The 22937-nt window shown below is 49.3% G+C and overlaps 1 protein-coding gene across 2 annotated transcripts in view; it reads left to right on the forward strand.

Annotated features, from left to right (window-relative positions):
• Positions 1-22937, forward strand: part of SEL1L (SEL1L adaptor subunit of SYVN1 ubiquitin ligase) — a 72733-nt gene that overhangs the window by 42695 nt on the left and 7101 nt on the right. The window contains exons 1-15 of one of the 2 annotated variants that reach the window (XM_066607596.1): positions 7185-7373; positions 7500-7525; positions 7647-7956; positions 14320-14487; positions 15117-15222; positions 15311-15473; positions 15950-16003; positions 16091-16150; positions 16314-16395; positions 16711-16865; positions 17695-17751; positions 18914-18982; positions 19154-19231; positions 19441-19503; positions 19635-19722. In XM_066607596.1, coding sequence (XP_066463693.1) covers positions 7277-7373; positions 7500-7525; positions 7647-7956; positions 14320-14487; positions 15117-15222; positions 15311-15473; positions 15950-16003; positions 16091-16150; positions 16314-16395; positions 16711-16865; positions 17695-17751; positions 18914-18982; positions 19154-19231; positions 19441-19503; positions 19635-19722 — 1576 coding nt within the window. In that variant the 5' untranslated portion in view covers positions 7185-7276. Of the gene's footprint in view, positions 1-7184; positions 7374-7499; positions 7526-7646; positions 7957-14319; positions 14488-15116; positions 15223-15310; positions 15474-15949; positions 16004-16090; positions 16151-16313; positions 16396-16710; positions 16866-17694; positions 17752-18913; positions 18983-19153; positions 19232-19440; positions 19504-19634; positions 19723-22937 lie in introns of those variants that run through there. The other variant, XM_066607598.1, reaches the window with a different exon arrangement.

Raw genomic sequence — 22937 nt, forward strand, 5'->3', positions numbered from 1 at the left:
TCCAAAAAAATTTGGGACAAAAAATCTATTTGGGTTGCCTGTAACCGTCCTGAGTGTACTGCGTCTCTGCTGGGGGTAGTAGTCCTAATTAATACGCAGCCAGCTAAGTGTTACAGCAGGCTTGCGCAAAATTCTTTCCTGGCTCTGCGTTGCCCATTACATCACCGCTGTCATCCTGTCCAGAGGGAAACAGTCTGCAGTAATTTTACATAGTATAGGGCCAGTAGTGCTGAGGCAGGGACAGTGAAAAAGGTAAAAGACATATACTGTCTATATAGGCAGTGGGCTTTTCCAAAAAAAATTGGGACAAAAAAATCTATTTGGGCTGCCTGTGACCATCCTGAGTGTACTGCGTCTCTGCTGGGGGTAGTAGTCCTAATTAATACGCAGCCAGCTAAGTGTTACAGCAGGCTTGCGCAAAATTCTTTCCTGGCTCTGCTGTGCGTTCCGTAAGCGAATTCAGCCTCCAACCACAGGCCAATAAGCGGCACATTTAATCACAGCGTTCTGTTTCTGCACTACTGGTAATACACCATGCTGAGGGGTAGGGGTAGGCCTAGAGGACGTGGACGCGAGCGAGGACGCGGAGGCCCAAGTCAGGGTGTGGGCACAGGCCGAGCTCCTAATCCAGGTGTATCGCAGCCGACTGCTGCGGGATTAGGAGAAAGGCACGTTTCTGCCGTCCCCACATTCATCTCACAATTAATGGGTCCATGCGGAGACCTTTATTAGAAAATGAGCAGCGTGAGCAGGTCCTGTCGTGGATGGCAGAAAGTGCATCCAGCAATCTATCGACCACCCAGAGTTCTGCGCCGTCCACTGCTGCAACTCTGAATCCTCTGGCTGCTGCTCCTCCTTCCTCCCAGCCTCCTCACTCCATTACAATGACACATTCTGAGGAGCAGGCAGACTCCCAGGAACTGTTCTCGGGCCCCTGCCCAGAATGGGCAGCAATGGTTCCTTTCCCACCGGAGGAGTTTGTCGTGACCGATGCCCAACCTTTGTAAAGTTCCCGGGTTCCGGGGGATGAGGCTGGGGACTTCCGGCAACTGTCTCAAGAGCTTTCAGTGGGTGAGGAGGACGATGACGATGAGAAACAGTTGTCTATCACTCAGGTAGTAGTAATTGGAGTAAGTCCGAGGGAGGAGCGCACAGAGGATTCGGAGGAAGAGCAGCAGGACGATGAGGTGACTGACCCCACCTGGTTTGCTAAGCCTACTGAGGACAGGTCTTCAGAGGGGGAGGCAAGTGCAGCAGCAGGGCAGGTTGGAAGAGCCAGTGCGGTGGCCAGGGGTACAGGCCGAATAATCCACCAACTGTTTCCCAAAGCGCCCCCTCGCGCCATGCCACCCTGCAGAGGCCGAGGTGCTCAAAGGTCTGGCAGTTTTTCACTGAGAGTGCAGACGACCGACGAACAGTGGTGTGCAACCTTTGTCGCGCCAAGATCAGCCGGGGAGCCACCACCACCAGCCTCACCACCACCAGCATGCGCAGACATATGATGGCCAAGCACCCCACAAGGTGGGACGAAGGCCGTTCACCGCCTCCGGTTTGCACCACTGCCTCTCCCCCTGTGCCCCAACCTGCCACTGAGATCCAACCCCCCTCTCAGGACACAGGCACTACCGTCTCCTGCCCTGCACCCACACCCTCACCTCCGCTGTCCTCGGCCCCATCCACCAATGTCTCTCAGCGCACCGTCCAGCCGTCGCTGGCGCAAGTGTTTGAGCGCAAGCGCAAGTACACCGCCGCTCACCCGCACACTCAAGCGTTAAACGTGCACATAGCCAAATTGATCAGCCTGGAGATGCTGCCGTATAGGCTTGTGGAAACGGAGGCTTTCAAAAGCATGATGGCAGCGGCGGCCCCACGCTACTCGGTTCCCAGTCGCCACTACTTTTCCCGATGTGCCATCCCAGCCCTGCACGACCACGTCTCCCGCAACATTGTACGCGCCCTCACCAACGCGGTTACTGCCAAGGTCCACTTAACAACGGACACGTGGACAAGCACAGGCGGGCAGGGCCACTATATCTCCCTGACGGCACATTGGGTGAATTTAGTGGAGGCTGGGACAGAGTCAGAGCCTGGGACCGCTCACGTCCTACCCACCCCCAGAATTGCGGGCCCCAGCTCGGTGGTGGTATCTGCGGCGGTGTATGCTTCCTCCACTAAACCACCCTCTTCCTCCTCCTCCTACGCAACCTCTGTCTCGCAATCAAGATGTGTCAGCAGCAGCACGTCGCCAGCAGTTGGTGTCGCGCGGCGTGGCAGCACAGCGGTGGGCAAGTGTCAGCAGGCCGTGCTGAAACTACTCAGCTTAGGAGAGAAGAGGCACACGGCCCACGAACTGCTGCTGGGTCTGACAGAGCAGACCGACCGCTGGCTTGCGCCGCTGAGCCTCCAACCGGGCATGGTCGTGTGTGACAACGGCCATAACCTGGTGGCGGCTCTGCAGCTCGGCAGCCTCACGCACGTGCCATGCCTGGCCCACATCTTTAATTTGGTGGTTCAGCGCTTTCTGAAAAGCTACCCATGCTTGTCAGACCTGCTCGGAAAGGTGCGCCGGCTCTGCGCACATTTCCACAAGTCCCACACGGACGCTGCCACCCTCCGCACCCTGCAACATCGGTTTAATCTGCCAGTGCACCGACTGCTGTGCGACGTGCCCACACGGTGGAACTCTACGCTCCACATGTTGGCCAGGCTCTATGAGCAGCGTAGAGCTATAGTGGAATACCAACTCCAACATGGGCGGCGCAGTGGGAGTCAGCCTCCTCAATTCTTTACAGAAGAGTGGGCCTGGTTGGCAGACATCTGCCAGGTCCTTGGAAACTTTGAGGAGTCTACCCAGATGGTGAGCGGCAATGCTGCAATCATTAGCGTCACCATTCCTCTGCTATGCCTCTTGAGAAGTTCCCTGAAAAGCATAAAGGCAGACGCTTTGCGCTCAGAAACGGAGGCAGGGGAAGACAGTATGTCACTGGATAGTCAGAGCACCCTTCTGTCTATATCTCAGCGCGTTGAGGAGGAGGAGGAGGTGGAGGAGCATGAGGAGGAGGGGGAAGAGACAGCTTGGCCCACTGCTGAGGGTACCCATGCTGCTTGCCTGTCATCCTTTCAGCGTGTATGGCCTGAGGAGGAGGATCCTGAAAGTGATCTTCCTAGTGAGGACAGCCATGTGTTGCGTACAGGTACCCTGGCACACATGGCTGACTTCATGTTAGGATGCCTTTCTCGTGACCCTCGCGTTACACGCATTCTGGCCACTACGGATTACTGGGTGTACACACTGCTCGACCCACGGTATAAGGAGAACCTTTCCACTCTCATACCCGAGGAGGAAAGGGGTTCGAGAGTGATGCTATACCACAGGACCCTGGCGGACAAGCTGATGGTAAAATTCCCACCCGACAGCGCTAGTGGCAGAAGGCGCAGTTCCGAGGGCCAGGTAGCAGGGGAGGCGCGGAGATCAGGCAGCATGTACAGCACAGGCAGGGGAACACTCTCTAAGGCCTTTGACAGCTTTCTGGCTCCCCAGCAAGACTGTGTCACCGCTCCCCAGTCAAGGCTGAGTCGGCGGGAGCACTGTAAAAGGATGGTGAGGGAGTACGTAGCCGATCGCACGACCGTCCTCCGTGACGCCTCTGCCCTCTACAACTACTGGGTGTCGAAGCTGGACACGTGGCCTGAACTCGCGCTCTATGCCCTGGAGGTGCTTGCTTGTCCTGCGGCTAGCGTCTTGTCAGAGAGGGTGTTTAGTGCGGCTGGGGGAATCATCACGGATAAGCGTACCCGCCTGTCAACCGACAGTGCCGACAGGCTTACACTCATCAAGATGAACAAAGCCTGGATTTCCCCAGACTTCTCTTCTCCACCAGCGGACAGCAGCGATACCTAAGCAATACGTAGGCTGCACCCGCGGATGGAAGCATCGTTCTCTATCACCATAAAAAACGGGGACCTTTTAGCTTCATCAATCTGTGTATTCTATTCATCCTCCTCCTCCTGCTCCTCCTCCTGAAACCTGACGTAATCACGCCGAACGGGCAATTTTTCTTAGGCCCACAAGGCTCACTCATATAATTTTTGTAAACAATTTTTATACGTTTCAATGCTCATTAAAGTGTTGAAACTTTCACCTCAACCAATTTTTATTTTAACTGGGCTGCCTCCAGGCCTAGTTACAAATTAAGCCACATTAACCAAAGCGATTAATGGGTTTCACCTGCCCTCTTGGTTGGGCATGGGCAATTTTTCTGAGGTACATTAGTACTGTTGGTACACCAATTTTTTGGGGCCCTCGCCTACAGTGTAATCCTAGTAATTTTTTGCCCACCTGCATTAAAGCTGACGTTACATCAGCTGTGCTGGGCACTGCAATGGGATATATTTATGTACCGCCAGTGGCTTCCTGGCACCCACCCATGGTGTCGGTCCACACGGAGTTGTAACTGTATGTGTCCACTTCTAAAGAACCCCAGTCTGACTGGGGCATGCAGTGTGGGCCGAAGCCCACCTGCATTTAACATGACATTACCTCAGCTGTGATGGGCAATGCAATGGGATATATTTATGTACCACCGGTGGGTTCCAGGGAGCCACCCATGCTGTGGGTCCACAGGGACTTCACAATAGGGAGTTGTACCTGCCTGTGTCTATGAATTAAAAACCCCGGTCAGGTTGGGGCATGCAGTGTGGGCCGAAGCCCACCTGCATTTAATCTGACGTTAGCTCTGCTGTCCAGGGCACTGCAATGGGATACATTTATGTACAGCCGGTGGGTTCCAGGGAGCCACCCATGCTGTGGGTGCACATGGAATTCCCATTGCGGAGTTGTACCTGCCTGTGACTATTTATAAAAAAACGCGGTCTGACTGGGGCATGCAGACACCTTGACAGAATGAATAGTGTGTGGCACATAGGTTCCCCATTGCTATGCCCACGTGTGCAGCTCCAGATGGAGGTGGCACAGGATTGGATTTCTCATTGCTTCTGTACAGCATTGTGGGCTACCCTTTTAAAGAGGGTCGCTGCCTAGCCGTGCCAACCCTCTGCAGTGTGTGCCTGCGGTTCCTCCTCATGGCAGACGCACTTATAAATAGACATGAGGGTGGTGTGGCATGAGGGCAGCTGAAGGCTACGCAGGGACAATTTGGTGTGCGCTGTGGACACTGGGTCGTGCAGGGGGGGGGGGGGGGTTGGGCAGCATGTAACCCAGGAGAAGTGGCAGCGAAGTGTCATGCAGGCAGTGATTGTGCTTTGTTGGAGGTAGTGTGGTGCTTAGCTAAGGTATGCATTGCTAATGAGGGCTTTTCAGAAGTAAAAGTTGTTGGGAGGGGGGGGGGGGGGGCCCACTCTTGCCACTATTGTGGCTTAATAGTGGGACCTGGGAACTTGAGATGCAGCCCAACATGTAGCCCCTCGCCTGCCCTATCCGTTGCTGTGTCGTTCCCATCACTTTCTTGAATTGCCCAGATTTTCACAAATGGAAACCTTAGCGAGCATTGGCGATATACAAAAATGCTTGGGTCGCCCATTGACTTCAATGGGGTTCGTTATTCGAAACGAACCCTCGAGCATCGCGAAAATTTCGTCCTGAGTAACGAGCACCCGAGCATTTTGGTGCTCGCTCATCTGTATTTCACATCTAAAGAAGAGTAGATCTGCTCCCCTATCACCATCTCTCATATACATATAACCAGCAGCAACATGGAGGACATTGTACAGCAGTATTGAGCAGTGTAGATGGGATTCCAGTAGTGGGGAGAGATAAAAGGCTGCAGCCATGTCTCCCTCCGGCAGCTACTCCGCTTCCTGATCCCTCAATAAAGCTTACAATCTGTTGTGTTTCTGCCTCTTAATATGGATTTTAGTAGTAAATTGAAAGTGAATGATCAGTGCAGGAGGCGTGGGGGGGGGGGGGGAATCTGGTAAGTGGAGAAAGAGACTTTTTTTTGTAATCAGATGTTACAAAGTTTCTTTTATTCGCTTGTAATAAGTATCTGGTGTCGGCCCGGCTTGTAGTGCATGATCACTGCTCCATTCATTTCCGTACACTGGAGACCCATTGATTTCCTGACTGGTGAGGGTCCCAGTGGTCAGACCTCCACCAATCATCTGCCATGAGGATAGAGGGTAAGCAATTTTGTGTGACAAATGACAACCCTTTTAATAGTAAAATGTACAGCAAACAGAATCTGCTATGGAGATGGGGGGACAGAGGTGACTCCCCTCTAGTGCTCTATGACCCCGCTGTCTCAGGGAGCAATGAGTGCAGTTAAAAAAACTAACTCCTCCATAAGTATATACCGTGTTTCCCCGAAAATAAGACAGTGTCTTATATTAATTTTTGTTCAAAAAGGTTTAACTTTTTACATGTAATGCTGCCTGGACACTATTTAAATTGACTTTTTTAATTAACTGTTAGCAGGACTTAATTTTGGAGTGGGGCTTATATTTCAAGCATCCTCAAAAAGCCTGAAAAATCATTTTGCATCCTCAAAAATTCTGGAAAATCATGCTATGTCTTATTTTCAGGGTATGTCTTATTTTCAGGGAAACAGGGTAGTACAATCTGTAGACACTGGTCAGTAGCTGCCTGTCAGGGCCTTCTACCCCTCTAATAGGTGGGGTTTACAATGGAGGTGGTATCTCCACTCCCTCGTGTATAGTTAGGCTGCAGAATGACGATCTGATTGCTGCCATGAACTTCCCAAGAAGTTGATGCTGTAGTGCCCATGAAATAACAATCCGACCACAAGTTTTATATATCAAATATCTAACATAAAAACATAAACTCGGCCAGTTGCTATGGGCAACGCCTCCACTGTTCTTCATGTTTGCTGCACATAATTCATCTCCATCTATATAAAGATAACCGCCGCAGTACAACACTCCATGCCTCTGGGTGACTGCTCTGCTTCTGTCATAGATCCTTAGCTCATCCTGGATAGCTTCATTACAGAAAACTACACTTCCCATGAACCGTGTACAGTGCGGAGACGGCAGGGGATGACGGGAATTGTAGTTTGTTTACTAAATCGCTTAGCAGCCAATCAGAAAGGGCCATGTAGCCGAGCGCGGATGACGAAACTTCTCGGCCGGAATTCCCTCCCGCTTTATCTGATTGGCTGTGCAGCAGTTCACTCTTTCTGATTGGTCCAGGTGGAAGAGCCGAGGTCGCTGATTCGTTGGGGGTCTCTGCTCGGGTGGCTCTGGGTTCTGCCTTAGGCCGCGGCCGGAGCCAGCGGCTGTCAGTTAGGTTTGCTGTAAAATGGGAGCCCGAACGGTTCGGGCTGTGTTGCTGCTGGGCCTTTACTGCGGGGTCATAACGGCCCTGCTCGGGTACGGGGTCTCCCGGTGTGCAGCAGGTAAGTGACGGGGAGTTAAGGGCTGACAGACTGGAGACTGACAGCAGAGGGGGGTCTGCCATGCTGGAGGTAGTGAGGGGCAGCAGCTGGCAGAGACTGACGGCTCTTGTGTCTTCTGTCTTGCAGATGATGGAGAGGATGAGGAGCAGTCGGTGAGTATTTGCTCCCTTATTGATGTATTGCCCCCTGCTGCCCGGAGGCTTCTGTCAGGTGCCGCTGCTTCCCCCATCTGTCATCTCCCCCGTTACCCTGACTGTTACCTCTCATTACCAGGAGATCCCGGAGGCGCTACAGCCCCCCACCGCAGAGCAGCCGCTGTACGAGGACCCTGCTGCCGCGCGCTCAGCATGGTGGATGGAGAATGAGAGCCCCCCAGATAGCCAAGAGGCTGACCCCGTGAACAACCACCCCCCGACCCCGGCACCCCTGAACACAGACCAGGAAACCCCTCAGGAGGAGTCCCAGACCAACACGCAGACTGTCACTTTCCTGGACAACACCGACAGCCTGGAGGGCGGCTCGGGGGCCGCGGACAGCTGGCCGGAGCCGGAGGGCAAGAAGGAGGCCGACATCCAAAAATCAGGTACAGTCCCACAGAAGCAGCGTACCCCCTATATTACAGCAGCCTGTCAGTGCCGGGGTCTCACATCAAACCCCAAGTCAGGCAGGGAAGTATCAGTCCTAATCCCCTGGATGCTCTGCCTGCTGGGGAGGTTAGTGCGCCCCCAACTGCTGTCACCTGCAGAGCGATGATCCCCATCATACGGTGTCCTGGATAATGCCGTCACAGATGGGGCTTTTGTTTTTGGCATATGTACATTGGCACCAAAATTGCACATGCCATGGCTGCCAGTGTGGGACTTGCCTAAAGAGGTAGGTGGTGTCCCTGGACTCTCCGAGGACGGGTTACATTACATGTTGTTTGGTCTGGTGACTTACGGGATCATCCAAGCTGGTCCCGGGCTGGAAGTAATCTTTGACTGCCCGCTGCCCCTTGCTGTACCTGGGTACGTCAGCAGGTGGTATTACTGGGTGATAACGCAACAAGAGGCTTCGCCGGCGATGACCCAACAGTGCTGCTCCCAAGTGACAGCAGGCCTGGCGCTGACATCGTTGTACGGCGGACATTACTCTAACTTCTCCGTCAGCAGGATCTGCCCATGGTAGGGGTGAGGTATCCCAGGAAGGGGTTAACTCTCCCAGAAAGCCCCTTAACCCTGTGTGTGCTGGTGTGAGGGCTGCCGGGACTCCTCTCCCGTCGAGCGTGGTGAACATTGTCTAAGCTGGTTGATCATTGACTGTGAGGAATGGGTGCGCTGACCCAGCTGGCGGGGGCAGCAGACGCAGGGCAGGTCCTAGACTTTGTTTACGGACAGATGGCATTTGTTTCTCTGAGGCGCCCATTTTTTGGAATTGTAGCAGCGTGAAGTGCAGCCATATTGTTACACTGAAGATAAAACTCTTTCCTATTGGTTGAGGCTACTTGATAGGTGATGATATGGCCGCTCGTCCTGCCTGTCACTTCTGTAAAACAAGAATGGCTGCAACACATGGAGCACAATGACCAGACGGCGGCCGCTGCTCCGACTGCAGGTTTACGGATACATCGCTACTAGAGATGAGCGAGTATACTCGCTAAGGCACATTACTCGAGCAAGTAGTGCCTTAGCCGAGTATCTGCCCGCTCGTCTCTAAAGATTCGGGGGCCGGCGCTGGTGACAGGTGAGTTGCGGCGGGGAGTGAGGGGGAGAGAGGGAGAGAGAGATCTCCCCTCCGTTCTTCCCCGCTCTCCCCCGCCGGCCCCCGAATCTTTAGAGACGAGCGAGGACATACTCGGCTAAGGCACTACTCCCTCATCTCTAATCGCTACCTAAATATTGTGTGTAGAAATTCTGCAAATGAAGGAAAGAGCGCTGATACGAATATGAATAAAGTTATTACACTAAAGCCGGGCTCGCACAAACGTATCTGGCAGCGCTGCGAGATATCACTGCGTGCCGCCCATAGCCATGTACTATCTTGGCATGTATGTGCATGTAATATGTGCCAAGATAGAACATGTGTGAAATACGTGCGCAAGAAAAATTGCAGCAAGTTGTCTCAGTGACAACATGGCCGCCTACAGCAGATTGGTACAGCGTTTTAGGCGTAAGACCAGCACATGTAATACGCTGCACCAGCCCGGCCTTAGGTGTCCGTCACACTTGTGTATTCCTTCAGTGTCTGTAAGCCGAATCCAGGAGTGGAACAGTCACACAGCTGGTGTGCTGCGGATGGGACGGGTCAGCAGTAGCCGATCAGCTGGGGTCCGCCGCTCGGGACCCCGACCGATCAGCTGGGGTCCGCCGCTCGGGACCCCGACCGATCAGCTGGGGTCCGCCGCTCGGGACCCCGACCGATCAGCTGGGGACCGCCGCTCGGGACCCCGACCGATCAGCTGGGGACCGCCGCTCGGGACCCCGACCGATCAGCTGGGGTCCGCCGCTCGGGACCCCGACCGATCAGCTGGGGTCCGCCGCTCGGGACCCCGACCGATCAGCTGGGGTCCGCCGCTCGGGACCCCGACCGATCAGCTGGGGTCCGCCGCTCGGGACCCCGACCGATCAGCTGGGGTCCGCCGCTCGGGACCCCGACCGATCAGCTGGGGTCCGCCGCTCGGGACCCCGACCGATCAGCTGGGGTCCGCCGCTCGGGACCCCGACCGATCAGCTGGGGTCCGCCGCTCGGGACCCCGACCGATTAGCTGTTTGGTTGCCCGCTGTCAAAACACGAGGGGTACGGAGAAGCAGCTGATCAGTCGGACCCCCTTGTAGTGGCTGGGGCTGGTAAATGCAGGTGGAGCTCTCATTGACTGTAATGTGAGCTGTGCCTGCAGTCGCCATCTCTGATCTCTGGGCGTCACAAAGTTCTCGGAGCCGTGAACTTCTGCTCCATAACCCACGTGCTTTGATCGGTCGGGGTCCTGTGCGGACGGACCCCAGACAGCTGATCGGTCGGGGGTCCTGTGCGGACGGACCCCAGACAGCTGATCGGTCGGGGGTCCTGTGCGGACGGACCCCAGACAGCTGATCGGTCGGGGGTCCTGTGCGGACGGACCCCAGACAGCTGATCGGTCGGGGGTCCTGTGCGGTGGACCCCAGACAGCTGATCGGTCGGGGTCCTGTGCGGACAGACCTTCAGTAGCAGTCAGCTGAGTGTTCAGCCATTATTATCCCCCTACGTACCCCTTAACGTGTATGCTGGCTTCAGCTGAGCATTTCTGTGTTTTGCATGGGGAGAATGGAAGCTGCAGCTTATCTCCAAGGGGTGAAGGGGATTAGGCATTGTAATGCTGTATGCCTGATCCTCCTTCCACCATCATCTGTTGGAGTCAGGAGGGGGCTCCATAAAATAGATGGGGGTTATCAGTCCCACGAAATTGGTGGTAACCAGGTGAGTTTTGTCTAATATGTATGGGGACCTTTAGAGTTATCAGTTGGTTGCGGGACCCTAAGTGACAATCAGTATGACTGTCCCCTCAGTGCTGTTCTCATCATTATACTGGACACCCAACACAAGATTGGATTTATTAACCCTTGCACAGGACGCTCTGCTGTGCTTCACCTTCTCCTCCTGCCAGCGCTGGAGGTCCGTGCAGCACTGTCATTCAGCGAGGATATCCATGACCCGCTCCAGCGCTCAACATCACTGTAAAGTTACTTATGAGAGATCCTTCGGGAATCCACAAGGAGTTATGGGGGAACTATGGTGTTGCTTGAGTTTCCCTTTAAGCCCCCACAGAGCACAGATCTGTTAGTTCCCCCTCCCTTGGGCGGCGTGCATGCAGCTGGGGGCTCCTGGTCCTTGTGTCACGGTTCAGGGCAGCGATTTATGTCCGGAGTTTCATCATCCAGATGTCAGTGTGAAACCTCCATCTGTCACCGTCGCGCTCCCCGTTCCCCGCCTGCAGGTGTTGGCTGCGTCACCATTTCCCCTCCAGCTTATTGGCCCACGACACACTGCTGTAAACAAACGGTAGGCAGAAAGTGACAAACTGAAGAGGTGTCTATAGGAGGCTGGATGCTGTACAGGGCTCACACACAAGTGCATGAGGCGCTCAGAGCCCAACTGACTAGTTGGCGGTCGGCCCATCATGTCTTGGGCTCCAGAGTGTAGCAACATATATATGGTCAGTGTAATAACCCCTCCGTGTGTAATAACAGCTCTCTAAGGGACCCCATGGAGTTGGCTGCAGCGCAAGTTCGGATGTTGTCAATTAGTGCAGATTTTGTTGGGTTTTTTTGTTGTTTTTTTTTTTTTTTTTACTGCAGAATGCGTTCTGCGGAATGTGTGTGTTGTTTTTTTTTTTTTTTAATGCAGACTCTATTTGCCAAATTGCATCTCCAGTATGCTAGATTTCCACAAGATATCCTGCATTCTGTGGCAGAGTTTAACCTTGCGGCTCTGAAGTAATAATAATAATAATAATCTTTATTTGTATAGCGCCAACTTATTCCGCAGCGCTTTCAGGCATGGATAAATGCAAAACAATACAACAATTACAATATAAGGTACATTGGGTTAGACACAAATGGGTTGGGGTGGTACAGGAGGTGCAGGGGGTGGGGAACACAGGCAATAGGAAATATTATGTACAGATCATTTATCAGAAGGCAAACAGGGTGGAGCACCATAGTGAGGGGCAGGGGACTAGGTCAGGAGATTTGGTATGCTTCCCTGAAGAGGTGCGTGTTTAAGGCACGTCTGAAATTTCGTGCATCGGGAATTGTCCGGATGCCTTGGGGGAGAGCGTTCCAGAGGATGGGTGCTGCTCTGGTGAAGTCCTGTAGGCGAGCATGAGAGGTTCGTATTACAGGGGTGTTTAGTCTGAGGGTGTTAGCTGATCGGAGTGAGCGCGCTGGGTGGTATACTGACAGGAGGGAGGCAATGTATGGTGGTGCAGCGCCATGCAGAGCTTTGTGAGTGAGGTAGAGGAGTTTAAATTTAGTTCTGCAGTGGATGGGCAGCCAATGCAGCGACTGGCATAATGCAGAGGCGTCTGAATAACGACTGGATAGAAAAATGAAGTAAAGACATATGGATTTTAACGGGTTTGGAATTGAAGCCCCATAGTGATATGCAGTCTAATTGTAGCCCATGTGAAAGGCCCGTAATCCTTTCAGGACCAAGGGTCACTGATGTGTTTTGTACTAATGCACTCTAAAGTTAGATGACTTCTATAAATCTAGTGACATCTGGGCATTAGTCACTTGCTTGGGATCACCATCTTTACAGACGAGACAGGTGGCGTTCTGCTCACATACATACTTCACAGTCAGAAACTTTTTTTCAAACTAGCTTCTGGCAGGTTTGTTTTGCCTCAATTACACAGTACTTTACACTTTAATAGTGCACAGAAGCAAAACAAAACCTGGCCGCCAGGCCTCTAACTATACATGAACACTGCACTAATAGGCGTAGTGCCTCAAAATGTCACATTGGCATACCATAAATCAGCCTCTTGCCAGCACTGGGAGCATCTCATACCCTGTCTTGTCTTGCCTTACACATGCCTCCTCATAGCCTGTCTTCAGGGAGCTGAGAAGTTTCAAACAACTTCGAATGCTTCTTCTGACAAACGCCCACTTCTTTTTACCAAGGCCTCTCAGGGGAGCATAATGAGACCAATCCACAGCACCAAACCCTTCTTCATTGACCTTTTTCCTAAAGTATGGCCCTCTAGTGGCTCAAACTTGTCACTACAAAGGGTACACTGCCACTGTATATAACCCTGAACGATCACTATGTTGGGGACAGCAGGTGTTGACATCAGTAAGGCAGTACTGTGTGACGGCCTCATCACGCTCTGCTCTCGGATAATCTGCTGACCTTTCTTCTGTGTAGCAGAAGGCAACATTTGGCAATCATGGGTAAACACTGTAACATTGACTGCGGGCCGATTGTTGGTCGCTGGAGGTCCGGTGCCAAAATGTCTGAAACAGTCGTACTTGTTGGTTGTTCCTGACGCAATCTATCAAGAGTACCAAGACTGGCCAGCCATCTGACAGACTATCCCACAGCAGCAGGCCACGTGTGGTAGATCCTAGAGGCCAGCATTGGGTGGCACGTCCGGTATCTCAGCAACGATGTACCACAATGGACCAACTGACCCCGAAATACAACAGCGGGGAAGTTAGATAAATTTCCACAATGACTACTTGGGGTTCAGTCGCCATATCCATTGATTGCACTGTTGAGGTTCAACAAGCAGGTGGTGACTGTGTCATGGTCTGGGTAGTGTCTTCGTGGCATGGCTTTGGGACTATTAGTAGCATGGCCTAATCCTTTAATGGTGAACACTGCAGGGCCTTGTTAGCTGACCATCTGCACCTGTATCTTCAGGGAGTCTTCCCTGCCCTCAGTGCCATCTTTGAACAGGACAATGCTCGGTGTCATTGAGCTTGGATCACTAGAGAGTAGTTGGAGGAACACAACAATGAATTCTCCACACTGCCTTGGCCCCCATACTCACCGCACTCTTACCCCATTAACCATGTTTGGGATATGCTGAAAAGGGCAGTGAGATCTGCTCCCACTTGTCTGCGAAATGTGCACCAAATGCCAGAGCAGCTGCAGCCCGTTATTGAGTTGGTGTTCCTAATGTAGTGATCATTCAGTATAGATTCATAATAGAATAGTATGCTTTTTTTTTTTTCTGTTTGCGGGACCCATTGCACTTTTTTTCCAGCATCATAACAGAAGCACTGGATTTTTCACTTGTCATCATTGTATAGGATAAATGGACAAAAACCTTTTTGAAAAAATTCAATTTCGATTATATAGCACACCTCCCTTTAGGTGACGATCACCCTGTACATTATACAGTCCAGAAGCTCACCAAAATGAGACTAATCCTCGACTGCAAAGATTCAGTGTTCTGTCTAAACTGTAACCTCTTCTCCATCAGTGATCACTGCTATCGGGGGGACGTCGGATGGAGAACCATGTCACTTCCCCTTCCTCTTCATGGAGAAAGAATATGATGAATGCACATCAGATGGGCGACAGGATGGCAGGTTATGGTGCGCCACCACCTACGATTACAAGAGCGACCTGAGATGGGGTTTCTGTGAAAGTAAGTGCCCTCTGCAGATGATGAATGTTGGAAATGTCCTCATTAATAATTAGTTTCATGAGTCTATTAGATGGGATGTTAGACCGTCCTCATTTAGCAGGATTTGTAACCTGTTTACAGCCCTTAATGCTCTTTGTGGTTTTAGAAAAGATGGAGAAAACATGCACACCCAACATCATAGACACCTCTGTTTCTTCTTTTTAAAATCTCCGTCCGTGCAGTACTGCTGACTCTGCATGTTCGGGGTTATGTTGCCACCCCAATATCGGTGACCTTAAGGCATATTCACACAATGCAGAAGAAATGCGCATAGGAAACATTGGTGATTTGAACTCCTCAGCTGCCCTATAGTCGGTGCAGACTCTTCCTGACGTGTGTGAATTGCTACATGTGAACTTGGTCCCAGGATGTACCTGCTGGATAATTGGAACGCTCCTCGGTTGGGACAGCTTGCTATGACTGCAGACTTGGCAGCTGGAGACTGAGCCGGTGCCTTCTCTGCATTCTTCCTCTTGTCCCTTGCCATCCAGACCTTGTATATGTTATTACCGTGTCATCATGAATAGTTGTGTAATCATATGTGGTCCTTAGTGATTGATGTCATTGGTTTAATTTCTTTAACCATCCAGCGGAGGAACAAGCCACCCAGAGGCGGCAGATGCAGGAAGCAGAAGACCTTTACCAGCAAGGCATAAAGATACTGAATGAGAGCACCAAGCGGTCCCAGAGGAGAGAGTATGTACTGCGCCCTGTATTCTGTGCACTTTCCATGGTATCCTGTCTCTGAACATGCATTTTCAGGTTCTCATTGTTTCCTCTGCAGGGCGTACCAGTACTTCCTGAAAGCTTCTGATATGAGCCATATTAAAGCCATGGAGAAGGTGGCCTATGCATTGTTATTTGGAGATCCCCTGAAACAGGATGTCCCTTCAGCCAAGGCCCTTCTAGAGAAACTGACTGAGCGGGGATCACCCAGAGGGCAGACGGTAAGAGCACTCGATGCTGAGAATAATTGTAATGCCATGTAAGAGAAGCAGATGATATTTAGCAAACTTATTCCAATAATCTTGACCTAAGGACGTATTAATAGAACACTTCAATGGAAACCAATGCCACACTTTTTACTAGCAGTGGCAAATGGCACAGCTTCGTTATACCACGGTCAGCTGGGTAAAATCTGTACTGGAAAATAGCAGGGGGCAAGTTGGAAATAAGACAGCAGCTGAATATCCTGAAACAGTGCAGTGTCTATTTATCAATGGCCAGATACTACTAATACATAAAGACCACCGGGATCAATCATCGTCCCAAGAGCTCACACTCCAATTTCCCTATTACACAACTTTGATGAAGGATTAAAAATACCCCCCCCCCCCCAACACCATATCCATCTTGTATTTTTACATGAGCCCATCATGCTCATTTATTACCATGTAACATTGTGTTTCCCCTCTGTGCTTAGGCTCTAGGCTTCCTTTATGCTTCTGGTCTTGGTGTGAACTCTAGTCAGGCAAAGGTAAGAGCATTTCCTCTCCTAATCACTGTGTGTGCCGCAAGTAATGCTCTGGGTTTGTCGTGTAATTGTGGCTTTTGCCCGTTGCAGGCTCTTGTCTTTTACACGTTTGGCGCGTTAGGAGGGAACCTGATAGCACATATGGTTCTGGTGAGTACGGTCGATGCCTCCACCACATCTAGGAAATGTTTGCAATGAGGTAACATGGAAATCCATGTTACTGTCTTGCATGTAAAGAATGCATTGTGTTTCTCACACTGCTGCTAATAAATGGTTTCTTGCAAGACTTGAAGTCTCATTTCTGCTGTTTTAGGGTTATCGCTACTGGGCTGGGATTGGTGTTCTGCAAAGCTGTGAATCTGCCCTCACACATTACCGGCTGGTTGCAAATCATGGTAATATATTGTGTTGTATTGTAACTGCGAGTTATAGAAAGTAGTAACACTGGCCATGCGCCTGCTAGAAACTGCCCAATATCTGGAAGGATCAGCATGATATCCATAACTTTAAATGGCATTTATGTGCTTTGTAGCTTGTTTATTTTGATATATCCTAACTCAGTGATCCTGCAAATAATCCGATAAATCAGGTACAGATTGGAAAGTTCTAATATGAGACCTATATCTGTTAATACCCATCAAAGTCTGACAGTGAAATTCATTAACTATATTACTGTGACCCTTTCTTCTATTTGTGCCATCTTTCTGCAGTGGCCAGTGACATTTCACTCACCGGAGGGACAGTAGTTCAGAGGATCCGTCTGCCTGATGAATTAGAAAATCCTGGTATGGCAAGTGGCATGCTGGAGGAAGATCTGATCCAGTACTACCAGTTTCTGGCTGAGAAGGGGGATGTCCAAGCCCAGGTCAGTTTCTAAAGAAATGTATCCTTGGAGAAAGTTCTATCACATTTCTGTACTGATCCTGAGTTACATCATGTAGTCTACTCCAGAGCTGCACTCACTGTTTTGCAGCTGTGGAAAGTCACAATTCTGAGGTTTTGTTTTTTGCAGGTTTTTTTTTTCTTTGTTTTTAACTTTATTACAAAGCAAATACTGTATTTGGAGTTCTGCTTGAATATCCTATAGCGAAAGATGAAAATTGTGTGGGCAACTGCCTACTAGACAAAGCAAGTGCAACTATAGTCTCATGTAATAAAGCGTCATGAAGATTACATGACCTGAAGGAAATGAGGGAAGCAAAGAAACACATAAGACCGTACCCAGCAGGGAGAAATCTTTTCTATTCTTGCGGTACCAGAAAATTTGATGGTGCACCCTCACAGCTCAGAGTATGCCGGCAGTTTATCCAGCAGTCCCGGATATTATGTAATCCCGTATCAACTGTCATGTGTTTTAAATACTAACTTTTTTATGGAAATTGATAATCCTGACCCTTTAACTCGGCTCCTATAATGCAGGGGCAGTTAATTTTTCTTACATTTGATTTTTGTACAGTGTTTGATGTAAAGATGATCCTAGCCACAATGCAAATTACAGAGTAAGTGCTGTTCAGGCACTGAATAAGCAGGGAGTGCTGAGAGCTCTGAATTGTGAGAGCAGCTCTGTAGTACAATATACACTGGAACTCCTTGTTTAGATAACTATTGGCACTGCAGCATTTGCACGTGTTTCTCTAGTGTCTACTGATCCTATATAGGTGGAGCTGTATTTGATATTGATCTTTTCTCTCCAGGTGGGACTTGGACAACTTCATCTACATGGTGGACGTGGAGTAGAACAAAACCATCAGGTATATCGGTCATTTTAGTCACTAGCTGAATAGAAGGGGGACCCTACCTTGGGCTCAGCACAGCTACTTCTGCATGTGAATAGGGGAGTGATGTGGTGTGCGATCATTTTAAAGGGAACCTGTCACATCCTCACATGTTACTTGGGGCCGTTGACAGTGAATGATTTATCGTTCAGCTTCTCGCTGGATTGTGCGAAACTGAACATGCAATGTAAATGTGGTCAGCGATTGAATGGCGAGCGAGAATTTGTTTGCTTGTCCAGTTTATGCAGGCATAAAAATGAAACAACGTTCGGCCTGTGTAAACAGGCAGATGTTCACCTATGAGTGACTGCCTGTTTACTCTGAATGGAGGTGGGTGGCCAGAAGAGATCTCCAACATGCTCTGCATCAATTCACTGAACGATTTATCGCTCCTGTATGAAGGCACAAGAGCAATAATTGTCCTGTATAAACGGACTCTTAAAACCTCAATCCCATCAAAAACCTCTTGAAGTTAATTAAAGCCCAGTCTGTTATCACAACATTGTTCTGCAACATGGCTGTGCACCCTGCACTATGAATGTAAGTCCCTACAGCCTGGGTAAAGCAACAACAACAACATAGTGATGCTGTAGATTGTGCAGCGAAGTGTTTACCAAGCAGAGGTGATGCCATGTACTGTATGTATATATCGACTCTAGTTGCTTTTACAAGGAACTTATGGAAATTGAAGGATCTGGTACAAGAGGTCTCTCATCATATCGCATCAAACCACACTTAATTAAGGGCTAACTCGCATGGGGGGGGAGGCTGCGTATTATGCAGTCCTAAAAGGACATTGATTTACATTGGTACATAAATACACATGTTTGGGGGGGGGGGGGTGTTTTCACGTGCATATTACACATGTGGAAAAAGACTGCAGTATGTCCTATTTTGGTGCGTATTACATTATCGGCTATGGGGCTTTAAAATCAGCAGTGAATACACATGTTACATATGTATCTAACTGTGTACTGCGTATTATGTGCCCCCCACCTCCATACGCCCGTGAGAGTGTGACCGTAATTTGCTATAGTAGTCTGTGGCTGGACTGGGCAGGTAGAAGTTTTTTTGCCAGTTGCAGCTTTTCTTTATTTCTTCTAAATGTCATTTAGTTTTTCATTTAATTATTACACAGAGAGCTTTTGAATACTTTAATCAAGCTGCCAACGCTGGGAACTCGCACGCCATGGCCTTCCTGGGAAAGGTGAGCATTCTCGTCCTGGATCATTTTTATGTGCCATGACTTCTAGTGGGATGTGTCCCAATACTTTACGTGGGACATTCTGAACCCACCTCTGAGGTGGAGCCCCGATCCATGCGTATAGGTCAGAGTAGAGGATATTGTTCACAGTGAGTCTTGCATTGTCTCTTTCAGATGTATTCAGAGGGCAGCGACACAGTCCGGCAGAGTAATGAAACAGCCCTTCAGTACTTCAAGAAAGCAGCAGACATGGTACGTGGAGGTATCCCTGCCTATTCCTGGATGTCTACGAAATGGTCTGATGTATAAAAAATTTTGGGGTGGGAAGATAAATTGGAATACTGTGAATTAAATCTGTGGCAGCATGATAATGAATATAACCCACAAACACTAGGTGGCAGTGTGGGAATGAATGTATCTGCTATCTCATTCTCTGCATTTATTTGCCCTTTCAATAACAGGGGAACCCGGTTGGACAGAGCGGTCTTGGTATGGCGTATTTGTACGGCAGAGGAGTTCCTGTGGTGAGTGATCATCAGATTATTGTGTGTGTGTGTGTGTGTGTGTGTGTGTGTGTGTGTATATATAGTATGTGTATGATCTACTGCTGCAGGAGGGCAAATCTCTCACCAGCCTTCTGTTTTTCTATTTGTAGAACTATGATCTGGCACTAAAGTATTTCCAGAAAGCTGCTGAGCAGGGATGGGTAGATGGACAGCTTCAGCTGGGGTCCATGTACTACAGTAAGTGCCAGATACTGAAACATGACACAAGTAGCCAACAGATTTCTTGTAAAGGGGTTCAGCAATATACACTCATTGTTTAAGAAAATAAAAAAAAACTGTGATTTGTAACGTTGACATAAGTAAGGCTACATTCACATCTGCATTTTGCATTTCAGTCATATTTCCATCTATCTGTTCCATTTTCTGAGCAAAGAACCTGAATTAAATCTGAAATAAACTGATCCTTTTTTTTCCCCCCTATTTGACTTTAATGGGTTTTCAAATAGACAGAAAACTTTCCTTTTTGCTTCTGTTCAGTTTTGATTTCCATTTTTTTAACAGAACAATTTGCACAGCAGACTGCATTATTTGTTCAGTTAAACAGGAACCAAAGCAAACAAAGCTTTCGGCTATTTTAAAGTAATCCGTTTCTAATTCCGTCTCTGTGCTCAGAAAATGGAACAGATAAAATTTTATGACTCAAAGGCTAAATGCAGAAGTGAATGTAGCCTAAGTTATACAACATCAGAGCAAAAGGATAATTTTATTGCAGAAAACGGAACACTTGAGGGGAGGCTCTAGTACCCTGTTGTACCGCCTCTAGCTTGGATACAAGATATGATGCAGGCGGACATGGAGGCTCTAGTACCCTGTTGTACCGCCTCTAGCTTGGATACAAGATGTGATACGGACAGGAATGGAGGCCCTAGTACCCTGTTGTACCGCCTCTAGCTTGGATACAAGATGTGATACGGACAGGAATGGAGGCCCTAGTACCCTGTTGTACCGCCTCTAGCTTGGATACAAGACGTGATACGGACAGGAATGGAGGCCCTAGTACCCTGTTGTACCGCCTCTAGCTTGGATACAAGATGTGATACAGGCGGGCATATAGGCTCCAGTACCCTCTTGGGTCACCTCTAGCTTGGATACAAGATATGATGCAGGCAGACATGGAGGCTTTAGTACCTGTTGTACCGCCTCTAGCTTGGATAGAAGATGTGATACGGGTGGGAATGGAGGCTCTAGTACCCTGCTGTACCACCTCTAGCTTGTATACAAGATGTGATACAGGCGGGCATGGAGGCTCTAGTACCCTGTTGTATCGCCTTTAGCTTGGATGTGATATGGGTGGGCATGGCGGCTCTAGTACCCTGTTGTATTGCCTCTAGCTTGGATACGAGATGTGATACAGGCGGGCATGGAGGCTCTAGTACCCTGTTGTACCATTTCTAGCTTGGATGTAAGATGTGCTACAGTAAGGCATGGAGGCTTACAGGTTTTGAATGGTATCCTGTGGCATATCTGACTGCACGATTAGGTTCCGTCACAGCAAATGTAAAGTCGTAGGCTGTCAAAGTTTATCCCAGATGGTTCCATACATGTTCTATTGGTGATAAATTTGGTGACCTGCAGATCACGGAAGTGTGACAATGTCGTGGAGACTTTCCTGTGACACCCTTGTGTGTGCGGCCAAGCATTATCCTGCTGGAAAATGCTTCTTGGAAGCCGCCATGAGAGGAACACATGTGGCTGCAGGATGTCCTGAACATATCGCTGAGCTGTCATTGTCCCTTGTACCACTACTAGGGGTGACCGAGTATCGTATGTGATGGCCATCCAGACCATCACACCAGCAGTGGGGCCAGTGTGCCCCTCCACATCAAAGGCAGGATTGAGGCGCTCACCCCTGGGTCTCAGATATTAACACGGTTGTCATCGGTGCCCAAACTACACCATAATTAGTCGCTAAAGACAACCCAGTTCCAGTCCGTAGCATTTGTCATTCACAACACCACTGCAAATGGAGAATAGACGCAATGGTGGTGGGTGTCAAAAGCGCCTGGAAATGGTACTGACAGATACATGGGCCTGTAACGATGGCACCACCTGTCTCTGGATGGTAGACAACAAAACAGTTGGAGCATCTTGTGTTTGTTGGACAATCAAACAATCCTCCCAAATGGTGTTCTGTCTAGAGTGTCCTGAGCTGGTTGGTTTGTGTGCGTGCCTTCACGCATCTACTGATCTCACCCCTTTACAGTCTGGTCAGAACGGCCCAGGTAGCGGCAATTCTTCAGCTTCTCCCATTCCAATAATGCGCCCCTCTTTAACTCTGTTAACGGGGTGAAATCTCTTCTCTGCGTCGTAGAGGCGTCTGGTGGTCAACAAGCTCTACACAAGTGGGAAAAGAGGTCACTACATACAAGTAGTCTCTGAGAGCATTTTATAGCCCAAGGATGGACACAGCCCATCATTAGCTCTCCACCAATTCTTCAGGTGTCGTCAAGATACAATAATACCGTCACATACTGCTAAGAGACTAGTACAAACTTCAAGTGTGCCGCTTCACAGCAAAGACACGGTTGAGACGCTCAGCCTCACATGGCTGTTGTCTCTGCCCAAATTAAACTTGGATTTGCTGCACTCCGTAGCAGTCCAGTTTCATCAGTCATAACACCACTGCAAATACAGGCAACGGTGGGTGGCAGTACACCTGGGGTACATGAGCACAATTGTCCTTCAGCGCCTGGAAATGGTTTGGACAGACACTTCTTATTGGCCAAGGGTCAACCACTTTTGTGGCCTAAGGTGATAAGACCGTTCATCTAATCACGCTACAACTGTAATCATTTACATATCTGCCTGAGATGTAACTGCATGCCGAGTTTTGTAGCAAAACAACTTCTTCTAGGTGCTTGAAAACCTTTTTGAAAAGTGTTTACAATACATTTATTTATGTAATGATAATTTTATAAATAAAGTTTGGGGTTTTTTTTAAATTATTATTATTACATTTTATACTATGAAGGAGTTGGGGAAAACTTTAAATGCTGACCAAGCTATAGTGACATTAATAATTAAAGAAAGGTTTATCACATGATAAAGATGTTGCAAGTCCTTTTAAAATGAGTCCGCCAGGTGAGTTATGTAAAAACTAATGGTGTGAGATGATTAGAGAGTAGAAATGGAGACAAATTCCACACTGGACTAGTTCTGTTTATGCTGCATGGCTTTGAATGCAGCAATACTTTGGTGACAAAGTTTAGAGGGGTTTTCCTATGAAATTATCGACTATCCACAGCATAGGGAATAACTAGCTGATCATTGGGGATCCAACCGCTGGGACTCCTGCTAATCAGGAGAACTGGCACCTGGAGTGTACCCAAATGAATACAGTGATGGTCACACATGCACTGCATCACTCATTCATTTCAATAGGAGTGCCAGAG

Source organism: Eleutherodactylus coqui, chromosome 6, assembly GCF_035609145.1.
Source record: "Eleutherodactylus coqui strain aEleCoq1 chromosome 6, aEleCoq1.hap1, whole genome shotgun sequence".
Taxonomy (NCBI): Eukaryota; Metazoa; Chordata; class Amphibia; order Anura; family Eleutherodactylidae; genus Eleutherodactylus; species Eleutherodactylus coqui.